The sequence below is a fragment of the Pelophylax lessonae genome (assembly GCF_965119305.1).
Source record: "Pelophylax lessonae genome assembly, chromosome: 4".
NCBI classification, from domain to species: domain Eukaryota; kingdom Metazoa; phylum Chordata; class Amphibia; order Anura; family Ranidae; genus Pelophylax; species Pelophylax lessonae.
Genome location: NC_138771.1, coordinates 636,649,668 through 636,671,211, shown reverse-complemented (window position 1 = coordinate 636,671,211; position 21,544 = coordinate 636,649,668). Strand labels below are relative to the sequence as shown.

Genomic DNA, 21,544 nt, shown 5'->3' with positions numbered 1-21,544 from the left:
AAGAGTAGAAATCGATAATAGTGCCATCAGTTTATTAAAAATATTAAAAGAGAAGGCCAATATTGCACTCACATAATAAGAGAGCCATATAGACTCATACACATCGTTTAAAACAGCTCAGTATCGTTTTATTATGAACTTCTGGTTTTTCGGCTGCGGACAGATTTGACGTCATCTGGCTTCGCCCGACGGGCTGTGTCACAACACACGTGACTTCCTCAGGGTAAAAGTCCTTTAATAACTATATGAAGTTGAGATTTTTTGACTCACATCTTTAAGTAGGACTTTACATTGTTTTTAATGAATTTTACTGTGAGTTTAGTTACATTGATTTCGTTTTATGATTACTTTTTATGTAACACAACTGTAGGAAAAGGAAACAGACAGCGCACATCCGACCTCGCATAAGAACGTTTATTAAAGCACATGAAACATAACAATTAACCACTTTACCGCTGAGTACTGGAATAGTACTGCGGCAAAGTGGCTCGTTCCCGTCTGACGACGTAGACCTACGTCGCCAGACTCCTCCCCTGTAGGCGGCGCTCGCGCGCCGCCGGAGGCGCGCTCCCGCTGTTTTCATTCACAGCTGGAGTCGGGCCAGGGGAGGAGCAGCGGCGATCGCCGCTGCTCTGCCCCGATCGTCGGGGATCTAGTGTGGAGATCCGCCCGCCTGTGTAAACACAAGAGGGCGGATCTCCTCAGTGACAGGGAGTGACAGATCGGACTGTTCAGCATAGCTGGACATCCGATCTGTCCCTGTCTCACACAGTCACCTCCCCCCCCACACGTCAGTAAGCACCAGGCATACATTAACCCCTCCCTCTCCAATAAAGTTAACCCCTTCCCTGCCAGTGTCATTTTTACAGTAACAGTGCATATATATAGCACTGATTACTGCTGTAATGTCACTGGTACCCCCAAAAGTGTCAAAAATGTCAGTCAAGGGTCCGATCTGTCCGCCGCAATGTCGCAGTCCCGCAAAAAAAAATCGCAGATCGCCGTCATTACTCGTTTAAAAAAAAAACACCAAAAATGACATAAATCTTTCCCTTTGTTAGTAAACGCAATAACTTTTGCGCAAACCAATCAAAATACGCTTATTGCGATTTTTTTTACCAAACATGGGTAGCAGAAAACAAATTGGCCAAAAATTTTAAAAAAAATTGGTTTTTACATCTTTTTTGGGGGGAATTTCATATAAAAAAATGTGAGAAATATTGTTATTTTTTCAAAATAAACGCTCTTTTTTTGTTTATAGCGCAAAAAGTAAAAATCGCACAGGTGATGAATACCACCAAAAGAAAGCTCTGTTTGTGGGAAAAAAAGGACGTCAATTTCGTTTGGGTACGGCGTCGCATGACCGCGCAATTGTCAGTTAAAGTCGCACAGCGCGGAATCGCAAAAAGTGGCCCAGACGTAAGACAGCAAAATGCTCTAGTGGTAAAGTGGTTAAGTTCCACTCACATGTCCAATAGAACTGACAGGCACTTCAGCATAGGCGATCTCCCCCTCTCCCTTTCAGATGGCCTCTGGTTTTTGCCCTGTACTGTGTAATCCACCTAAGGCGCCGTCATCACCTCTCTGTCTGTATTAGATCTTCCTTCCAGGTACTTGCAGGCAGGTCCACAGTGCGCCCGCACACACACCCACCGGCTTGTCCTGACTGCGCACATGCGCCTCAGTCACAGATACGGCTGCGCTGGACGACAGATAGGGGTATGGAGGAAAGATCTCCAGAGGCCATCTGAAAGGGAGAGGGGGAGATAGCCTATGCTGAAGTGCCTGTCAGTTCTATTGGACATGTGAGTGGAACTCAGGCCCCGTTCACACTGGGGTGATCCGACTTCCCCGGGCGATCACACAGGTCCCGGCGCGCTGCTCGCACCGCGACCTCGGAGCGGCCGGCACGGACTTCATAACATTGAAGTCTATGCAGGTCGCTCTGGGTCGCCCCAAAGAAGCTCTGGACCCTTTTTCTAAGTCGGAGCGACTTGTGTCGCTCCTATTAGAACGGGTCCATAGCTTCTGTATGGCAGGCGACCTACGGCGACCTGTCAGGCGACCAGGTCGCCCCAGTGTGAACGGGGGCTTAATTGTTATGTTTCATGTGCTTTAATTCTACAATTCTACAGTTGTGTTACATTGCTCTAGTCCACCACCCAGTGGATATAAGGAGGAGCTGCAACGACCACGCACTACAAGCAACATAGTACATTGAAACAGACTGGGGACTGTTTAGTGGATCAGCGCAAGATCTGGTGATATACTATAGTGTATATGTATGTTTGATTACTTTTTTTTCCTATCTGATTAAGTATAGTAATAAACCACACTTTAGGCAAATTGCAACAGTGGGACGATCTTAAAGGTGCACTAAATACAAAGACTGTGAAATTCAGGAATGTGCCATGTACAGAGTGCAGAGTTCAGGGGTGTGCTATGTACAGAATGCAGGGTTCAGGAGTGCACTATGTAAAGAGTGCAAAGTTAAGGAGTACGCTACAGAGTGCAGGGTTTAGGGGTGCGCTATGTACAGAGTGCAGCATTCAGGGGTGCGCTATGTACAGAGTGAAGAGTTCAGGAATGCGCTACAGAGGGCAGGGTTTAGGGGTGTGCTATATACATAGTACAAGGTTCAGGAGTGCAATACAGAGTGCAGGATTTAGGGGTGCGTTATGGACTAAGTGCAGTGCTCAGGGGTCTCTGGACCTTTTATCTGCTCCTTGTAAATGGGATAATGAGGGAGTAACACACATCTGGCCATGGAACAGCTGAACAGCCAATTGTCCCATTACTTTTGGTCCCTTAAAAAGTGGGAGGCACATATACAAACTGTTGTAATTCCTACACCTTTCACCTGATTTGGATGTAAATACCCTCAAATTAAAGTTGAAAGTCTGCAGTTAAAGCACATCTTGTTTGTTTCATTTCAAATCCATTGTGGTGGTGTATAGAGCCAAAAAGATTAGAATTGTGTCAATGTCCCAATATTTATGGACCTGACTGTATATGCGGCAGGCGGTCGGCAAGTGGTTAAGGGGCCCCTGTGCAAGACCTACTGGCAAAAAAATAAAAAATACTTATTCGCTGTATATTAATGGACAGCTAGATAAAAATGAGTGTCCAATTCTATAAGACAAACCCTGCACACTGTGCATAGCCCTCCCCTGAAGTCTGCACTTTTGTACATTGCACACCCCTAAACTCTGCACTCTGAACATAGTGCACCCCTAAACCATGCACTTTGTACATAACACCCCCCAAAACCCTGCGCTTTTTACATAGCACACTCCTAAACTCTGCACTCTGAACATAGTGCACCCCTAAACCCTGCACTCTGTACGTAGTGCACTCCTGAACTCTGCATTCTGTACATAGCACACTCCCTAATCCTGCATGTTGTGCATAGCACACCCCTGAACTCTGCACTCTGTACATAACGCACCCCTAAATCCTGCACTCTGTAGTGCACTCCTAAACTCAGTACTCTGTTTATAGCACACCCCTAAACCCTGAACTCTGTTGCGCACTCCTAAACTCTGCACTCTGTACATAGTGCACTCCTGAACTCTGCACTCTGTACATAGCACACTCGTTAACCCTGTACGTTGTGCATAGCACACCCCTGAGCACTGCACTTAGTCCATAACGCACCCCTAAATCCTGCACTCTGTATTGCACTCCTGAACCTTGTACTATGTATATAGCACACCCCTAAACCCTGCCCTCTGTAGCGCATTCCTGAACTCTTCACTCTGTACATAGCGCACCCCTGAATGCTGCACTCTGTACATAGCGCACCCCTAAACCCTGCACTCTGTAGCATACTCCTTAACTTTGCACTCTTTACATAGTGCACTCCTGAACCCTGCATTCTGTACATAGCACACCCCTGAACTCTGCACTCTGTACATGGCACATTCCTGAATTTCACAGTATTTGTATTTAGTGCACAGCTGTATCTGTGACTGAGGCGCACGTGCGCAGTCAGGACAAGCCGGTGGGTGTGTGTGTGGGTGCACTGTGGACCTGCCTGCAAGTACCTGGAAGGAAGATCTAATACAGACAGAGAGGTGATGACGGCGCCCTAGGTGGATTACACAGTACAGGGCAAAAACCAGAGGCCATCTGAAAGGGAGAGGGGGAGATAGCCTAGAAGCAAAGCTAAATTTTAGACAACAAAATCCTAATTAAAGTGGTTTTAAAGGCTGAAGGTTTTTTTTTTACCTTCAAGCATTGTATTCATGAAGGTAAAAATCCTTCAATGTGCAGCTCCCCCCTCATCCCCTGTGAGGCTCTCCTGGATCTCTCCCTCCTGATTGGCTGACATGCAGCCAGGGCCATCTTTAACACAGGGTAAAAGGGGCAGCCGTCCCAGGACCGGTCATTGTTGTGGGGCCCAAAGCAGCTCCCCCTTGAGTCCACACTGCCCGCAAATAGTTGATAAGTGGATTTGGGAGGGCCCAAGAAAATGTTTGCCCAGGGTCCAATTTATTAAAGATGGCCCTGGATGCAGCAGCAGGAGCGATTGGCCAGTGAGGCGGGAGCAGGGGGCGGGCTGAGCCGTGCTCTCTGTGTCTTATGGGCAGCCAGCTCAAGAGTGAGCATGCACGAACGCCCCCACAACAAGCGGCTTGCTACGGGGCACTCATCAAGGGGGAGGGGCACAGAGTGCCAGCAGAGGACCTGAGCAGAGAAGGATCTGAGCTGCTCTGTGCAAAACCACTACATTAAGCAGGTAAGTATGACATGTTTATTATTATTATTATTTTTTATAAAAATGTTCCTTTTACAATTACTTTAACAAGAATTCAACTACAGGGGAGTCTAATTATTCATTAAACAGGTGTCTAGCAGACAGTTGATTATAAAAGGGCGTTGCCGAACAAAGAAAACCCCTTTCCTATCTAATGCTGTGAGCAATGATACAACATGGAAGAGAAATGTCACAAGGTCTGAGAAAGAAAGTCACATTTCTTCAAGAAAGGTGAAAGCCACAAGAAGATCAGCAAATCTTTACTTATCAATCAGAATACTGTAGCAAATGTAACAAAGATGGAACTGCAACCATCTCACAGAGACGTCCAGGCCGCCCACAGAAGATAACACCTCTGCAGGAATGTCTTCTGATGAGAAGGGTTGAAGACGAAAGCTATGCAAGTTCACTGCAGTTAGCTAAAGAAGTAAAAAAGCCAAACTGGGGTGATTGTTTCCCGTGACACAATACGGCGTACACTGCAGAGGAAAAGCATGCATGGGTTTCGTCCACAAAGAAAGCCTCCCCTGAAGCCCATGCAAAAAATGCCTGTCTAAAATTTGCCAGGGCTCACGCTAAAAAAGATGACTACGGGGACTCTGTACTCTGGAGTGAGAGCAAGATAAATGTTTTTGCAACTGATGGCTTCAAAACTGTATGGTGTTGTAAAGGTGAGGAGTACAAAGAAAAATGCAAGGTGCCTACAGTGAAACATGGTGGTGGCAGTGTCCTTCTGTGGGGCTGCATGAGTGCTGCTGGTATCAGAGAGCTGCATTTCATTGATGGTATCATGAATTCACAGATGTACTGCTCTATATTGAAAGAGAAGATGCTACCATCACTTCATAGCGTCGTCGTGCACTTTTCCAAAATTACAATGATCCAAAAACCACATCTACTGTTGCATTTCTGAAGAAGAACAGGGGGAAAGTGATTCCGTGGCTAAGTATGTCTCCTGATCTGAACCCAATCAAAGGGACAAAGTAAAAGTGGTGGCCCAAACAGGGGATGAGTTTAGAATATACAGTGTCTATAGAACAGTCTTGGACTACTAGTTCTGTCCATTGAAAGGATGGAACACAGTCTCTTGGCTCAGGGCCAGCCTAGAGGGGAGTGGAACCAATCTCCAAACATGCAGGAAAAAAAAAGAGAGAACAGGCGCCTCTGACTATAAACTGTGAATGATTTAATATTAAAAGGAAGCAATAAAAACACACATAAGGAACGTGAAAAAAGTCACTTGAGGGTCTCTGGTGATCAGTCTGCATAGGGCCGCCTTCAGGGTCGTGTGATGCCGGTTATGGTGCTGTCCTGACCAGCAGGATGTGAAAATGATGTGAAGTGGTGGAACCGAAGGCTGGACCGCAGGCTGAGCCACGACGTCTTCTGTGTGTGCGTCAAAGGTGTGCATCACGGTTGTTTCCGTCCAACAAACCCGACCCATACCTATTGTTTAAAGACCTGAACAAATATATCAGAAGCCTTAAGCTAAAAAGTTTTTTTCAGATCAACCACTCCAAAAAAGGCCAAGAGCCTAACTGCATATCGGTTGACCTACCTTGCCATATACCCGAACTAAAAGAACTTGATTTTGGAGCCGACATCCTAGACACACTTGAACAGTTATATCCGGATGATTCATTGATAGATCTTGAGATATTCACCCAGCATCTACACATCACAATTATAAAGAGCAAAGCCAAATTATAAAGGGAAAATTAACCGAAATAGGTTACCCTGAATCTCTCATCAACCAAGCTTATACTTGTTATCTGACAAACCCCCCTCACACCCAACAAAGGGAAATGTTTGATCAATCTGTCCGGTTCACCACTAGGTTTCACCATCAACCTAAAAAAATGGAATCCATCCTTAAAAAACAGATAACAAAAAACAGAGAGCCTCACAGGCTAGCGACGTAGACCTACGTCGCTTTGCCTGTGAAGGGCTGACCGCCGCCGTAAATAGTCGTGCGGCAGTCGGCAAGCGGTTGAAATCTTACTTTCTAAAAGGGGTTTACTCATTTATGCTGAGCACTGTATCTACACTGAATTCAAAATGCCATCAATAAAATCCACCTGTGTTTGTTGTCCATAACATACGCCTGCCCATACCATAACCCCACCGCCACCATGGGCCACTCGATCCACAACGTTGACATCAGCAAACCGCTCACCCACAGGATGCCATACATGCTGTCTGCCATCTGCCCTGTACAGTGAAAACCTGGGATTCACCCATGAAGAGAACACCTCTCCAAAGTGCCAGATGCCAACGAAAGTGAGCATTTGCCCACTAAAGTCAGTTACGACGACAAACTGCAGTCAGGTCGAGACAACGGTGAGGATGACAAAGCATGCAGATGAGCTTCCCTGAGACAGTTTCTGGCAGTTTGTGCAGAAATTCTTTGGTTATGCAAACCGATTGTCTGGATGGCTTGTCTCAGATGATCTTAGAGGTGAAGATTATGGATGTGGAGGTCCTGGGCTGGTGTGGTGACACGTGGTCTGCGGTTGTGAGGCCGGTTGGATGTACTGCCAAATTCTCTGAAACCCCTTTGGAGATGGCTTATGGTAGAGAAATGAACATTCAATTCATGGGCAACAGCTCTGGTGGACATTCCAGCAGTCAGCATGCCAATTGCACGCTCCCTCAAAACTTGTGACATCTGTGGCATTGTGCTGTGTGATAAAACTGCACATTTTAGGGTGGCCTTTTATTGTGGCCAGCCTAAGGCACACCTGTGCAATAATCATGTTGTCTAATCAGCATCTTGATATGCCACACCTGTGAGGTGGATGGATTATCTCGGCAAAGGAGAAGCGCTCACTAACACAGATTTAGACAGATTTGTGAACAATATTTGAGAGAAATAGGCCTTTTGTATGCATAGAAAAAAATCTTAGATCTTTAGATCTCAGCTCATGAAAAATGGGGGCAAAAACAAAAGTGTTGCGTTTATAATTTTGTTCAGTGTATATACTTTCTAAGTTTACTTATTTTTATTTATTTCCAAAGGACTTCTTTATGTATGAGAACCTCGGGCTGAATCATTCAAACAGCAGTGACCGATGGGCCATTCCTTTAAAGAAACACAGTGGAAGAGACTGGTTTGGTGGATCCTGGGGAACAGGGGATTCTGACTGTGGGGGAGGAGACTTTGGAGGAGGAGACTTTGGAGGAGGAGGAGATTTTGATAGTGGAGGGGACTGTGGTGGAGGAGGAGACTGCGGGGGTTGTGACTAATGATGTAAAAAAAACACTATTTGCCTAGTTCAGTTAAGTTTATTACAATAAATCATACACAGAGAACAGAATTAAAGATTAGAATAAACAGGATTCAGTATCTATATATTTTCTAATTTAAGCATGACAAATTCAATTGGAGTGCTAAACTAAATAGGGTAAGCACAACTGGCCACACATGACTTACTGAAAAACTACCAATACATGGTACAATTGAACTATTCCATTATGAGTTTTAAAATAATAAACTTCCTATGCTGTGCTGACATTTACAATGAAGGTCCTCAGTTATCCAGGTAATGGTATTGCTCAGTGATGGCGAACCTTGGCACCCCAGATGTTTTGGAACTACATATCCCATGATGCTCCTGCAATGTAGTTCTAAATCATCTGGGGTGCCAAGGTTCCCCATCACTGGTATAGCTAATAGTAGTTATTCACATTCAGCTGGATTCGTTCTGTGGTACTAAAGTTTTTTTTCCCAGAATGTTGAAGTAGCTTCCTCAGTTCCTGACACTCAGAGGAAGTCCCTAGCTAAATTCCTGACTGTCATGTTGACCCGTTGACTTTGACTCTATCACAGTTGGGACCTCAATGAACATCAGCAGACTCCAGCTAAATCTGCCTCAGAGGGGCAGGGCGCCTCAGGCTAGGGACTTCTCCAGCAAGACTAAAACAAGGGCTGCTCCAAGCCTCAGACTATTTATGTCCCTCTCCAGACACCTACTGGGCACACCTCCCTAGTTATTGGCTGAAGCACAAAAAATATTCAGGCTGCACGTTTGACTTTCCAGCCCTTTAGGTTCTAGAAGCCTGTAGAAGGCAGCGGGAAGCAATCAAACCTGCAGCCTGTAAAATCCAGAGCAGCCCAAAGAAATCAACAGCCACTCCAATGATTACAGAGGAGCCAAAAAGAACTACATTTACATATCATCCTAACAACCTTTCTAGGAGGGTGCTACAGTGAATACTACAGAGTAGGGTTTCTCAACCAGGGTTCCTCCAGAGGTTGCTAGGGGTTCCTTGAGCAATGGGCAATTTCTGCCTCTCAGATAAGTTCCCCCTGACACCATTGATCTTTTTAGCTATCTGGAAGAAGGTAATTCTTCCCAGTGTCCACAAGTATAAGGAGCATCCATCACACTAATGTATCATGAGTTGTAAATATAGTCATTTTTAGCAGGGGTTCCCTGAGACCTGAAAATTATTTCAAGGGTTCCTCTGTGTTGAAAAGGTTGAGAAAGGCTGCTATAAAGTGTCCTTTGAGTAACAGTTTTAAGGTTGCTGGAACTGCTGTCACGGGACGGTGACACCTAGCAGCAGTCTCAGATGTCCACACAAGTGGGGGGGGGGGGGCTTTTACAAGTTAATAGCATGAATAAAATTAAGTGCACATATCATCTTATGGGTCTATTATTGTTGAAGTGAATAATCTTGTGACAGGGTTTCTTTAAGACTTCCTGGAAGCCACCTGTTTTTTTGGAACTAATGTTAATATAGATGTACATTTTACCAATATTGTGAGGGTTCTCTGATTTTTCTGGACATCTCTAGCTGCCACTCATAAATAAAAAGTAATGTTTTTGGGTGCGTCTTCTGGTATCCACTAATCAATTCTATATGGGATAGGTTTTAAATAAAAATCTTGTATTTACATCAATGATAGTATGTGTCTCTTTTAGTTAATCAACACATTTTTATTGTACTCAGTTTTCTGTAACAGAAAAAAAATAAAAAAAAAACAGCACACACAAAACAGAACAGAGCGACTTAGGGGGTCTATTTATAAAACATTAGTTAGACAAATGTCACAAGCATTCGACCAGCCTTCACAAAATGTCCCTATATTCTCACTAATGCAATTTCTTCCTATGATCCTCAGCTCTATCTAGTGGCCCAAATGTGGCCTTTTTTTTTTTTTTTTAATGATTGAGGTACTTTGGCCACTAGATGTCGCTGATGAGCATAGGAAAAAAACCATATCAGAGAAAATATGGGGAAGGTTTGTGCAGGCTGGGTGAATGCTTGAGATATTTGTAAAATGAATGTTTTGTAAATAGAACCATTTGCAGTAAATGAAAAATGTGATAGCTGGCCTTTGATCTTCTTGTTAAAGACTTATCTTTTAAAGATTCCTAGTATAAGCCTGAACAAAACATTGAAGTATAAAACATAGTTATGTGATTAAAGTGTTATAATTTTAAATGAGATATATATATACAATAAAAATTGGATTTATTGTTGGAAAAGAATTGTGGTCTGAATTATCATTAATAAAACAAAACTTGTGTGTCAGTGGTAACAAAAATGCAATAAAAGTAACAGTGCAGCTCTCACAGAAACGATTATCTCCAATGAGTCTTAGGTAGGGCCATTAAGCATTCCACACCAGATCTCCTCCAATTTTAAAAGCTACCTCTGTGGGTATAGGTGAAGTTTTCTACGTATAGGATGGAAGTCACCTTATCCATCCAATGAAGTGTTGTAGAGGGTCGAAGAACCAATGTTGTGCTATCATTTTCCTGGAAACATATAAGCTTCTAGTTAATGCCAGCTTCAGATGAGGGTGGTCATGGGCCTGTATCAGGTTACTATTCCTACATATGCTGACTTTTAGGGGTGGTTAAGGGGCACCGCAATATTGGCACTTTTCCACTGCAAGTACCGGCTCGTCTCTACTCGGTCCTGCTTGCTTTTCCACTAAAGTAGTACAAAAGTTAAGTGGATGGGATAACAACGGAGTGGGTGGGATTCTCTGACCAATCAGTGGCTAGTAGTGACTGCATGCAAAGGATTGTGGGATATGGTACCGGGTATGGTACCTCTTGGAACCACAATCGAGGTGGTACTGTTTTTGAGAGCCGTACCATTCGGTTCCATGCAGTGGAAAAGCGCCGCCGTACCGTGCCGTACCAAACCGTTCCTACACCATACCATGCGGTACCAGCAGTGGAAAAGCACAAAAGCGAGCCGAACCGTTCGGTTCCATGCAGTGGAAAAGCGCCATATGTTTACTTATTTCATTTGGTATCTGCATCTGTTCTCCTCTCATGTTTAGTGTTAGTTAGTTGAATTCTACATAACCCCTTCCCTGTTTTTTTCCATGTTCCCTCGGTCATTGTTAGTTCTTCACAGAGATGGAGGCTTAGAAAAGTAATTTTCTTATTACACTTCAAAAGACTATAAAAAAAACCTCTGTACTGCCCTTATCTGAAGTAAACTTTCATTGTATTCAACTCCAGTGTCTTCCTGAAGAGAAGAGATGAGTTCAAGGTTTGGACCGAACTTTGCCTGTTTAGATGTTCATCCAAATGCTAGACATTTTGCTCATTCGCTACCATATCTGACCGCTTCCAATCAATGGTTGATTAGGAAGCAGTGAGTGTCAGCACCCACTGTATGCTTAGTAACCATTGATGTCACCCAACCCCATCCTTTTAATGACAGGAAATCCCTGGCCATAAAAAAAGAGGCAAGCATATTATGACTAAATATGACCACATGGTCCCATGGTATGTTTTGTTTTTTTGGGGGGGGGGGCTCATGTTCTTTTCTCTTGTTTTTTGTTTGGGGTTTCCCTCCTAAAATAAATGCATGGTGTTCCCCCAGGAGTACATACCAGACCCTTGTTCCTAGTGTAGATGTCAAGTGGGACCTCACGAAAAAAAAAAAAAAATTCTAGTATACACAAAGGCACAACAAGTCAGTTTAAACTCAATGTATTAATTTTTTGTCATTTTTTCACACAGAATTTTCTTTGGGTGGGATTTAATCGCCACTGGGTTTTTTATTTTTTGCGCTATAAATGAAAAAAGACCGAAAATTTTGTAAAAAAACAAATGCATTTTTTTTTGTTTCCGTTATAAAATTTAGCAAATTAGTAATTTTTCTTCATAAATATTAGCCAAAATTTATGATGCTACATATCTTGCAAAAATAACCATAATCAGTGTATATTATTTGGTCTTTATGAAAGTTATAGAGTCTACAAGCAATGGTGCCAATCAATTGAAAATTCATCACACCTGATATACTGATGATCCATCTCATTTCTTGAGACACTAACAAGCCAAGACAGTACAAATACCTTCCAAATGACCCTTTTTCGGAAAGTAGACATTCCAAGGTATTTAGTAAGAGGCATGCTGAGTTTTTTAAAGTTTTAATTTTATTCCCAAAATTCTTTGAAACATTAAGAATATTTTTAATTAATTTTTTCACAAAATGTTCATATTAACAGGTTATTTCTCACATGGCATATGCATACTTGCAACTACACCCCAAAACACATTCTGCTACTCCTCCCGAGTATGGCGATACCACATGTGAGACTTTTTCACAGCCTGGCCACATACAGAGGCCCAACATGCAGGGAGCATTGTCAGGTGTTCTAGGGACATAAATTACACATTTAATTTCTTGACTACGTCTTACACTTTTGAAGGCCCTGGAGCACCAGGACAATGTAAAAGCCCAAAAAATGACCCCATTTTGGAAAGCAAACACCTCAACACAAAATCTAGAAGGCATAATGAGTCTTTTGAACATGTCATTTTTTTCCACAAGTCTTTGGAAAATGTGGAAAGAAAATGAAAACCCCTTTTTTTTTTTTACACAAAGTTACATAGTTAGTCGAAAAAAGTCAATCAGGCTCAACCAATAAAACAAAAAAACAGTAAAGAAAACCCAACCTCACAATCCCATATACACAATCCTATACCCGCAGTTGATCCAGAGGAAGGCGAAAAAAAAACAAGAAAAGCATGATCCAATTTGTTACAGCAGGGGAAAAAAATTCCTTCCTGATCCCCTCGAGAGGCAATCAGATATTCCCTGGATCAACTTTACCTATAAATTTTAGTACCCCTTTATATTATGTACACCTAGGAAAGAATCCAGGTCTTTTTTAAAGCAATCTAGTGAGCTAGCCAGAACCACCTCTGGAGGGAGTCTATTTCACATTTTTACAGCTCTTACGGTGAAGAAACCTTTCCGAATTTGGAGACAAAATCTGTTTTCCTCAAGATGTAAAGAGTGCCCCCTTGTCCTCCGTGTTGACCTGAATGCAAACAACTCAACACCAAGTTCACTATATGTACCTCTTATGTATTTATACATGTTGATCATATCCCCCCCTTAATCTCCTCTTCTCAAGAGAGAATAAATTCAGTTCCTCTAATCTTTCGTCATAGCTGTGCTCCTCCATGCCTTTTATCAGTTTGGTTGCCCAACTCTGCACTTTCTCCAGTTCCCCAATACCCTTTTTAAGAACCAGTGCCCAAAACTGAACTGCATATTCCAGATGAGGTCTTACTAATGATTTGTACAGGGGCAAAATTATATCTCTCTCTCTCTGGAGTCCATACCTCTGTTAATACAAGAAAGGACTTTGCTTGCTTTGTAAACTGCAGCTTGGCATTGCATGCTATTATTAAGCTTACGATCTACCAGAACACCCAGATCCTTCTCCGCTATGGATTCCCCCAGTTCTACTCCCCCTAGTATGTATGATGCATGCATATTCTTAGCCCCAATTGCATAACTTTACATTTATCAACATTAAACCTCATTTGCCACATAGTTGCCCAATGAAACAGTGCATTGAGGTCAGCTTGTAAGTTGGAGACATCCTGCGAGGAAGTTATTCCACTGCAAAGCTTGGTGTCATCTGCAAAGACTGAAATGTTACTTTTAATCCCAGACCCTATATCATTTATAAAGATATTAAAAAGTAAGGGTCCCAACACTGAACCTTGGGGTACACCACTGATAGCCTTAGACCATTCAGAGTAAGAATCATTAACCCCTACTCTCTGAATTCTATCTCTAAGCCAATTTTCTATCCAATTACAAACTGATCTTTCCAAGCCTGTAGACTTTACCTTACACATTAGCCGCGTGTGGGGAACTGTGTCAAACACTTTTGCAAAATCCAAGTATACTATGTCCACAGCCACCCCTCTGTCCAAGGTTTTACTTACGTCTTCATAAAAAGAAATCAGGTTTGTTTGACAACTTCTGTCTTTCATGAAACCATGTCTGTTGCCTAAAATATTTTTTTCCAGCAAGAACTCCCTATGTGGTCTTTTATTAAACTCTCAATTATCTTCCCGACTATAGAAGTTAAACTAACAGGTCTATATTTACTTGGCAAAGACTTTGTTCCTTTTTAAATATAGGCACCGCATTGGCCCTATGCCAATCCAGTGGTACTATTCCAGTCCTTAACAAAACCCTAAAAATTAGAAACAAAGGCTTTGAAATTACAGCGCTCAATTCTATTAGGATGAATGGGTGGATGCCATTCAGGCGCTTTATCCACCTTTATTCTGTCTAAATATTTCTGGACCATATCACTTTTGAGCCATTGTGGATCATTTGGGGCTGTGTCAATACCATCCCCATTATGGTCATGAGCTTCCCCATGCTCCTTTGTATATACAGAGCTGAAGAAAGTATTTAATAAATTTGCCTTCTCTTTGCCCCCAGTCACCCACTTCTGATTAATTTGTAAAGGACCTACATGCTCAGACCTGACCTTTTTATTATTAATATATTTGAAGAATTTTTGGGGGTTTGTCCTACTATCTTTTGCAATCTGTCGTTCATTTGGAATTTTTGCGTCCTTGATTTCCTTTTTACATATTTTGTTATAATTAAACAATGATAGTGTTCCTTCATTTTTATATTTTTTAAAAGCTCTTTTCTTATTATTTATATCTTTTTTAACTTTGGCCGTGAGCCACATAGGTTTTACATTTAGCCTTTTAAACGTATTGCCCATGAGAATATACTTTGCAGTGAGTTTGCATAGTCTTTTTGAAAAATTTACCTTTTTATTCTGTGCTCATTGATGCCGATATTCCCTCCCAGTCGAAATCCTGGAGAGCAGCCCTCATCCTTTGAAAATTTGCTTCTCAAGTTAAGTGTTTTTGTATTTCCTGTATGCGTTTTTTGCTTACAGTCAACAATAAATGAAATCATATTATGGTCACTGCTACCCAGATGTTCTTTCATATGAACATTATTATTAAGCTCTGCATGGTTTGAGATTACCAGTTCCAACAGAGCTTTATTTCTAGTCGGGGCCTCAATAAACTGTACCATAAAATTGTCTTGTAATAGGTTTATACATTTTTGCACTTTAACAGTTCTAGCAGTGCCATCACTCCGGTCAATGTCTGGGTAGTTAATATCCCCCATTATTATTACTGTCATTATTATGATCTGTGCCAGGAGCTGAGTCTCCACCTCCTTATTTATACTGGGAGGTCTATAACAAACTCCAATGATAATCTTTGTATTACCCACATCCATGTACATTTCCACCCATACTGCTTCAGACTCATCACACTCTCCATCAACTAGGTCCTCTTTCAAACTCATTTTGAGATCACCTCTCACATAGAGACAGACACCACCACCCCTCAGTTTTACCCTGTCTTTCCGAAAGAGAGCATAGCCAGGAATATAAATAACCCAGTCATGTGAAAAATGAAGCCAAGATTCAGCCAATTAAATCATAGTTCTCCTCGTGCACTAGAGCTTCCAACTCACCTATTTTGTTTGGCAGAATTCTGGCATTGGTGAACAAACACTTTAATCCATTGTCACATTTTGCACACTTACTTTGAATATTTTTTATTTTGGTACAAATAGTACCATTTCCCATGGTTATTTGTAACATGGGAATCTTCTTATCCTCTGCCATGACTCTCCCCCCATACCACCACCAATAGGGGCTGACCCTTGTCTGAACTGTCTGCCCCATTATAATTTTTTTCACCCTCCCCCCTCAATCCTAGTTTAAAAACTTCTCCAGCCTTCCATAAAACATCTCCCCTAGCACAAAAGATCTTCTTCCATTTAAGTGCAAACCATCTTTAGCATATAGGTTGCACCCCAATGAAAAGTGAGCCCAGTGCTCTAAAAACCCAAATCCCTCCTTCTCACACCAGGTCTTTAGCCATGCATTCAGCTCTTTAATCTCCCCCTGTCTTTTTTTTGTTGCGCATAGCACAGGCAATTGTGACGCTACTCACCGTCACTGGGAGTGAAAGACAGATACTTAATGGACACTGAGAAAATGGTTTGGATAACTTCAAATAGGAGCGTAATATTTATCTACAATATCTCTCAAGAAATATGAAGATTTAATCCCACTTTACACTGTGAGACCTATAGCCTGTTGCCATGAAGTACCGTATGTGACCCCTAAATAATCAAAGTAATGCTTAGATTTGTATTCCATGTACTTCAATGTAGGAGACGGACAGACTGTCACTGGCAGTCTTTTCCTATTATCGGTCTATTGAGGTGTGATGTGGATTGTGTTAAGCCTGTCTATTCCATTGTTAAATGTTAATGACCTCACATTGTTTCTGTCCAGGTGGCTAGATATAACTGGTGTGGCGGTTATCAGGGACACTGACCAGTGACCATATGTAAAAGAAAATAATAACATGTTTTTATTTTTTCAAATTTTTTTCAACACACAGCAATGTGGTGTTACCATAGTAACACTAATCTGTGGAAGTGATCAGGATTTTTTTTTGGTTGGCTTATACCATTTTTATTGAACGCAACTAATTCATTTAGTGTTTATGATTGTGATTAGCTGTGATTGACCACAGCTAATCACATGGTACAGATGGCTCTGATTGGTACCATGTGATCATGGAACCAATCAGAGCTAGCAACACAGTTGTACACAAAGAATGGCATTAAAGGAAGCCACCCATTGTTTACAATTGTCATGTGATCTGCTGTGATTGGTCACAGCGATCACATGGTACAGCCACCGGGCTGGTACATTGATCCGTCATCAGCTGTGTCCGAGCCGGTGACAGATCACGCTGGAGCGCGGCCCGTAGGGTGCGTGAGGCGTGTTCCAGGAGGACGTCATACAACGTCCACCTGGCACGACAAATGTACCGCCCGGCCATCGTATTACAATAGGATGGGCGGGAAGTGGCTAAGCAACTATTAACAATGGGTGTGGCTGAAACACCTGAACTCAATCAAGCCTACTTTCAGTCATACAGTATACATAGTAGGTTGATATAGCCATCTTTAGCAATAAAGCACGGACGGTGGTTTTAGCAGACATAACTTTATTTAAGAGCAATAACATGTCACCAATATTAGCGGTTGTATATTTTTTTTCTCAAATTCAACCTTTATACAATTTGCTACATAAAATATGTTGTTTGTCACCTCCCAATAATCATCTGTCAAGTTTACAAAAATAGCAAATTCGATTCCACCTAGATGAACACCTCGATTGTCTCTCACTGTGCGGGGATTCCAGGGTCACCCGAGTTCACACACAAGGGAAAGAAACATTTTTTTGGGAATGATACCTAGATTCTAAAAGGTCTGTATTTTTTTGGTATAGCCTTTGCCAGGGACTGGTCTGCACTGTGAAGATCACCCCAGGGAGAGGCACCTCCAAACACTCCAAGAAAGCTCAGAGACTTGCAAAAATTCAAAGAAAAAAAAAAAAGAAAACTTTGCAGAGTCGCACAGATCCCGGTCTTCGGTTGTGTATAAAGCTCCTGTTTTAAGCTCACGACAAGTTAACTGTCTGCATGAGAAGAACTAATGGCCATTTGCAGAATCTAATGTGAAGTACACATAGCAGTCCTTAAACTAAAGATTATGCTGTGGAGTAGAATTTGGCTTTCCAAGTTACAGTGTAAAATCCAAAACCCCCCGCAAAAAATCTGCATATAGCAACAAAATAAAATATCCAGCTTGTGGCAGTTTAAAGTATGGAAGAAACGCCAAAAGCCACGCCAATAGGAGGAAAAAAAACATAGTGTTGTAGGAGTGACATGCAGATTTTTGTTTGGAGGGGCTGGTTAGTCGCTAGAAACAAACAACTAAATAAGGTAATTAAATTTGCAAGTTAAGGAAATACTGCAGCATAAAATGTGCAGGAGTGCTGTTAAGGAGGAAAGTATAGACCTTGTTTGTCAGGAAAAGGGAACTTTGGATTCATACAAGTTTATATAATTGATAAAGTGCTTTTAAAAGGGTAATGTGCCATTAGTGAACAATCCTAATCAATTTTTGATAAGGGTTAGCATATAAAAGAGGTATTGCGATGGGGTCTGACATAACCCCACAGCAGAGGAAGCTTCCATTTGAACATCTTTTTACCAATAAAAAAAAAAAGAACTGGCTCTTCATATTCCCCAAAGGGGTCTTCCATGAAATTGCTGGCTCACGCTCCATAAGTTATGGTGTTTTTCACATAAATCCCCATCCCCAAAAGCGCCAATAATCCAAACATTGCCAAACACTGGGGTCCATATAATATCCACACAGGACGTTTTCTTTGCATTGAGACATGAGTTAAGGTGTGCAAGCTTTCAGTGAGAGTAAAGTCCAAAGTGTTCCTGGGATTTTCACTCTTCACCTTCCCTGGCTCCGTCTCCCCTAAAAACTGGAGGGGATAGCAATGGGGGAATGAACCGTCTCTTGTCCATGTAGGATTATAGCTATTAAACACCCCAATAAATTAAATTGTAGATAAAATAAGCAAGCAAGGCGCTGTAAGAAGTATTCGGGATTTGGGGAATGTGCGCTAGGAGGGAATAATAAGGATGGGCTCCAGTGTGTGTGTGGGAAGATCAGGAGCAGTCTCTCAAATTATCATTGTATCCCCAAAACTATTCTTGTTCACCAGTTCATTATACAGCTGCGATTCAGCGTCATGAAATAGACCTGACTACTCCCACCGGAACGAACAGAGGCAAAGAAGACCTGAGAGAGAAGAGACAGAGCAGAGAAAGGAAACATTACTATCACGATCACATAGAAAGACAAAAAAAAAAAAAAAAGAGAAAAACACAAAAAGGCTGAAACTGTGTCTGGCTGTTATTTTAAATTATCTAAAATCTCCTAACAAGTCACAGTCATGTAACTTCCCCATAATATCAGCATTAAATTTAAAAGAAATTTAAGGTGGCCGAATTATTTAAATATGCATTTGATCATGTTGCTTCCTACATGCTCTTTCATACATCATCTATTACATTCTCTAATTTTTAAAAAACTTTCTTTGCATACAAACGTTTTGCACAAATATACACAGGTAGTAGGAATAACATCAAAAATGTGTTCAACACATGAGGCCACCAAGGACTGCAATTAGTTTGCAGTACTGCAATTAAGCTGCTATTTCCTAATAACCTTGTGTATCAACTGCCAGACTGTAGTGGCTGGAGGATGAGCAAAGCAAGCTATGGGTCATAAAGACATTTCTATGAACTTCCATAGCTATAGAAAAATATAAAAAAGGTACCCATTGTAAGCTCTAATGAGCAGGGCCCTCTAGTTCCTCCTGTATTGAATTGTATTGTAACTGTATTGTCTTCCCTTACATTGTAAAGCACTGCGCAAACTGTTGGCGCTATATAAATCCTGTATAATAATAATAATAGCAAATAAATATCATCCCAATATTTTCTATGAGATACCAGTTGAGCTTTCATATAAAAGAGGATTACCTTATCATTGCGTTCACACAGGAACTTTAGTCGCTGAGCCCTCTTGTGCATAAAAACCCCATCGAGGTGACCAGTCTCCACCGAGCGGATCTCAATGGCCTTCTCTCCCCAACCCATAATCTGGTTGGAGCAGATGTATGCTGAGAAGTTAAAGAAGATTGCAGTTAGACTTATCCTTCTACTATTTGCAAAAGTGTTTAACCTTTGTGCACAGTTGTGCAGATTCTCTATATGAATGCTATAGGTTAATATCCAGAGTATGTTGCCACCACGTACTATCCCTTCTGGAACTTTGGAAACTGTTCCACACTGAGTTTCTGGTTTCTACCTCAACCCTATGGACTCTCAGTCTGCAGAAGGGATCACACGCCTATCACAATAAAGCTTTCTGCCTTGGGGTGATTGAAGGCTTTCGGCAGTTTGAATGCTTTCGAGATATCAGTTCATACCATCCTATAATAGAATGTCAGACACTTCAATAATAACATGGAATATAAAGGGTATACACAATTCTTAAAAGAGAACCATGATTGTCAACGTCCTACGTAAACACCAACCGGCTACGTACACCCCCATTCAACCGGCTATTATCGGCCTTCAGGAAATGTATTTAAAGTGGAAGTTCAGCCATACCCCAACTAACTCTAAAATTAATCGCAGCCACATTCTTAAACGAATCTAACCCTGTAAAGAAGAAAATCGCTATACATACATTTCCTGAAGCCGATCCGGTCTCCAGCAGCGGATGCTGTGTGCAGGAGAGAACCGACAACGGCTGGGAAATGCCTGGGAAGTGACGTCACCCAGAGAGTTCTTATGGGGCTTTTTCGTTTTCGGCTGCCTCTTCTGCACATGCCTACACAGTGAAGCTGCCGCTGACAGCTCAGCGCAGGAGCTGACCAGAGCGGCTGCAGAACAGGTAAGTACATACATTTCTTTACAGGGCTAGACAAATTAGTTTTAGAATGTGGCTGTGAGTAGATTTAGAGTTAGTAAGGTTATGGCTGAACTTCTACTTTAACTCCCTATACCATAACAGATTGCAGTTAAATAAAGTATCTCACAAAAGTGAGTACACCCCTCACATTTTTGTAAATTTATTATATCTTTTCATGTGACAACACTGAAAAAATGACACTTTGCTACAATGTAAAGTAGTGAGTGTACAGCTTGTATAACAGTGTAAATTTGCTGTCCCCTCAAAATAACTCAACACAGCAATTAATGTCTAAACCCCTGGCAACAAAAGTGAGTACACCCCTAAGTGAAAATGTCTACATTGGGCCCAATTAACCATTTCTCTCCCCGATGTCATGTGACTTGTTAAAAGGTCTCAGGTGTGAACGGGGAGCAGGTGTGTTAAATTTGGTGTTATCGCTCTCACTCTCTCATACTGGTCACTGGAAGTTCAACATGGCACCTCATGGCAAAGAACACTCTGAGGATCTGAAAAAAAAATTGTTGATCTACATAAAGATGGCCTAGGCTATAAGAAGGTTGCCAAGACCCAGAAACTGAGCTGCAGCACGGTTGCCATGACCATACAGCGGTTTAACAGGACAGGTTCCACTCCGAACAGGCCTCGCCATGGTCGACCAAAGAAGTTGAGTGCATATGCTCAACGTCATATCCAGAGGTTGTCTTTGGGAAATAGACGTATGAGTTCTGCAAGCATTGCTGCAGAGGTTGAAGGGGGGGTTTGGGCTTGTCAGTGCTCAGACCATACGCCGCATACTGCATGAAATTGGTCTGCATGGCTGTTGTCCCAGAAGGAAGCCTCTTCTAAAGATGATGCACAAGAAAGCCCGCAAACAGTTTACTGAAGACCAGCAGACTAAGGACATGGATTACTGGAACCATGTCCTGTGGTCTGATGAGACCAAGATAAACTCATTTGGTTCAGATGGTGTCAAGCGTGTGTGGTGGCAACCAGGCGAGAAGTACAAAGACAAGGGTGACTTGCCTACAGTCAAGAATGGTGGTGGGAGTGTCATGGTCTGGGGCTTCATGAGTGCTCCCGGCA

The 21,544-nt window shown here is 42.0% G+C and overlaps 1 protein-coding gene across 7 annotated transcripts in view; it reads right to left on the bottom strand.

Annotated features, from left to right (window-relative positions):
* Window positions 1-17,098: 17,098 nt before the first annotated feature.
* MINK1 (misshapen like kinase 1) overlaps window positions 17,099-21,544 on the bottom strand; it is a 249,643-nt gene continuing 245,197 nt past the window's right edge. For all 7 annotated transcript variants that reach the window (XM_082253310.1, XM_082253312.1, XM_082253313.1 and 4 more), the window contains 2 exons: window positions 19,522-19,661; window positions 17,099-18,775 (listed from right to left, as the gene is read on the bottom strand). In XM_082253310.1, the coding sequence (XP_082109436.1) occupies window positions 18,692-18,775; window positions 19,522-19,661 (224 nt within the window). In that variant the 3' untranslated portion in view covers window positions 17,099-18,691. The remainder of the gene's footprint in view (window positions 18,776-19,521; window positions 19,662-21,544) is intronic.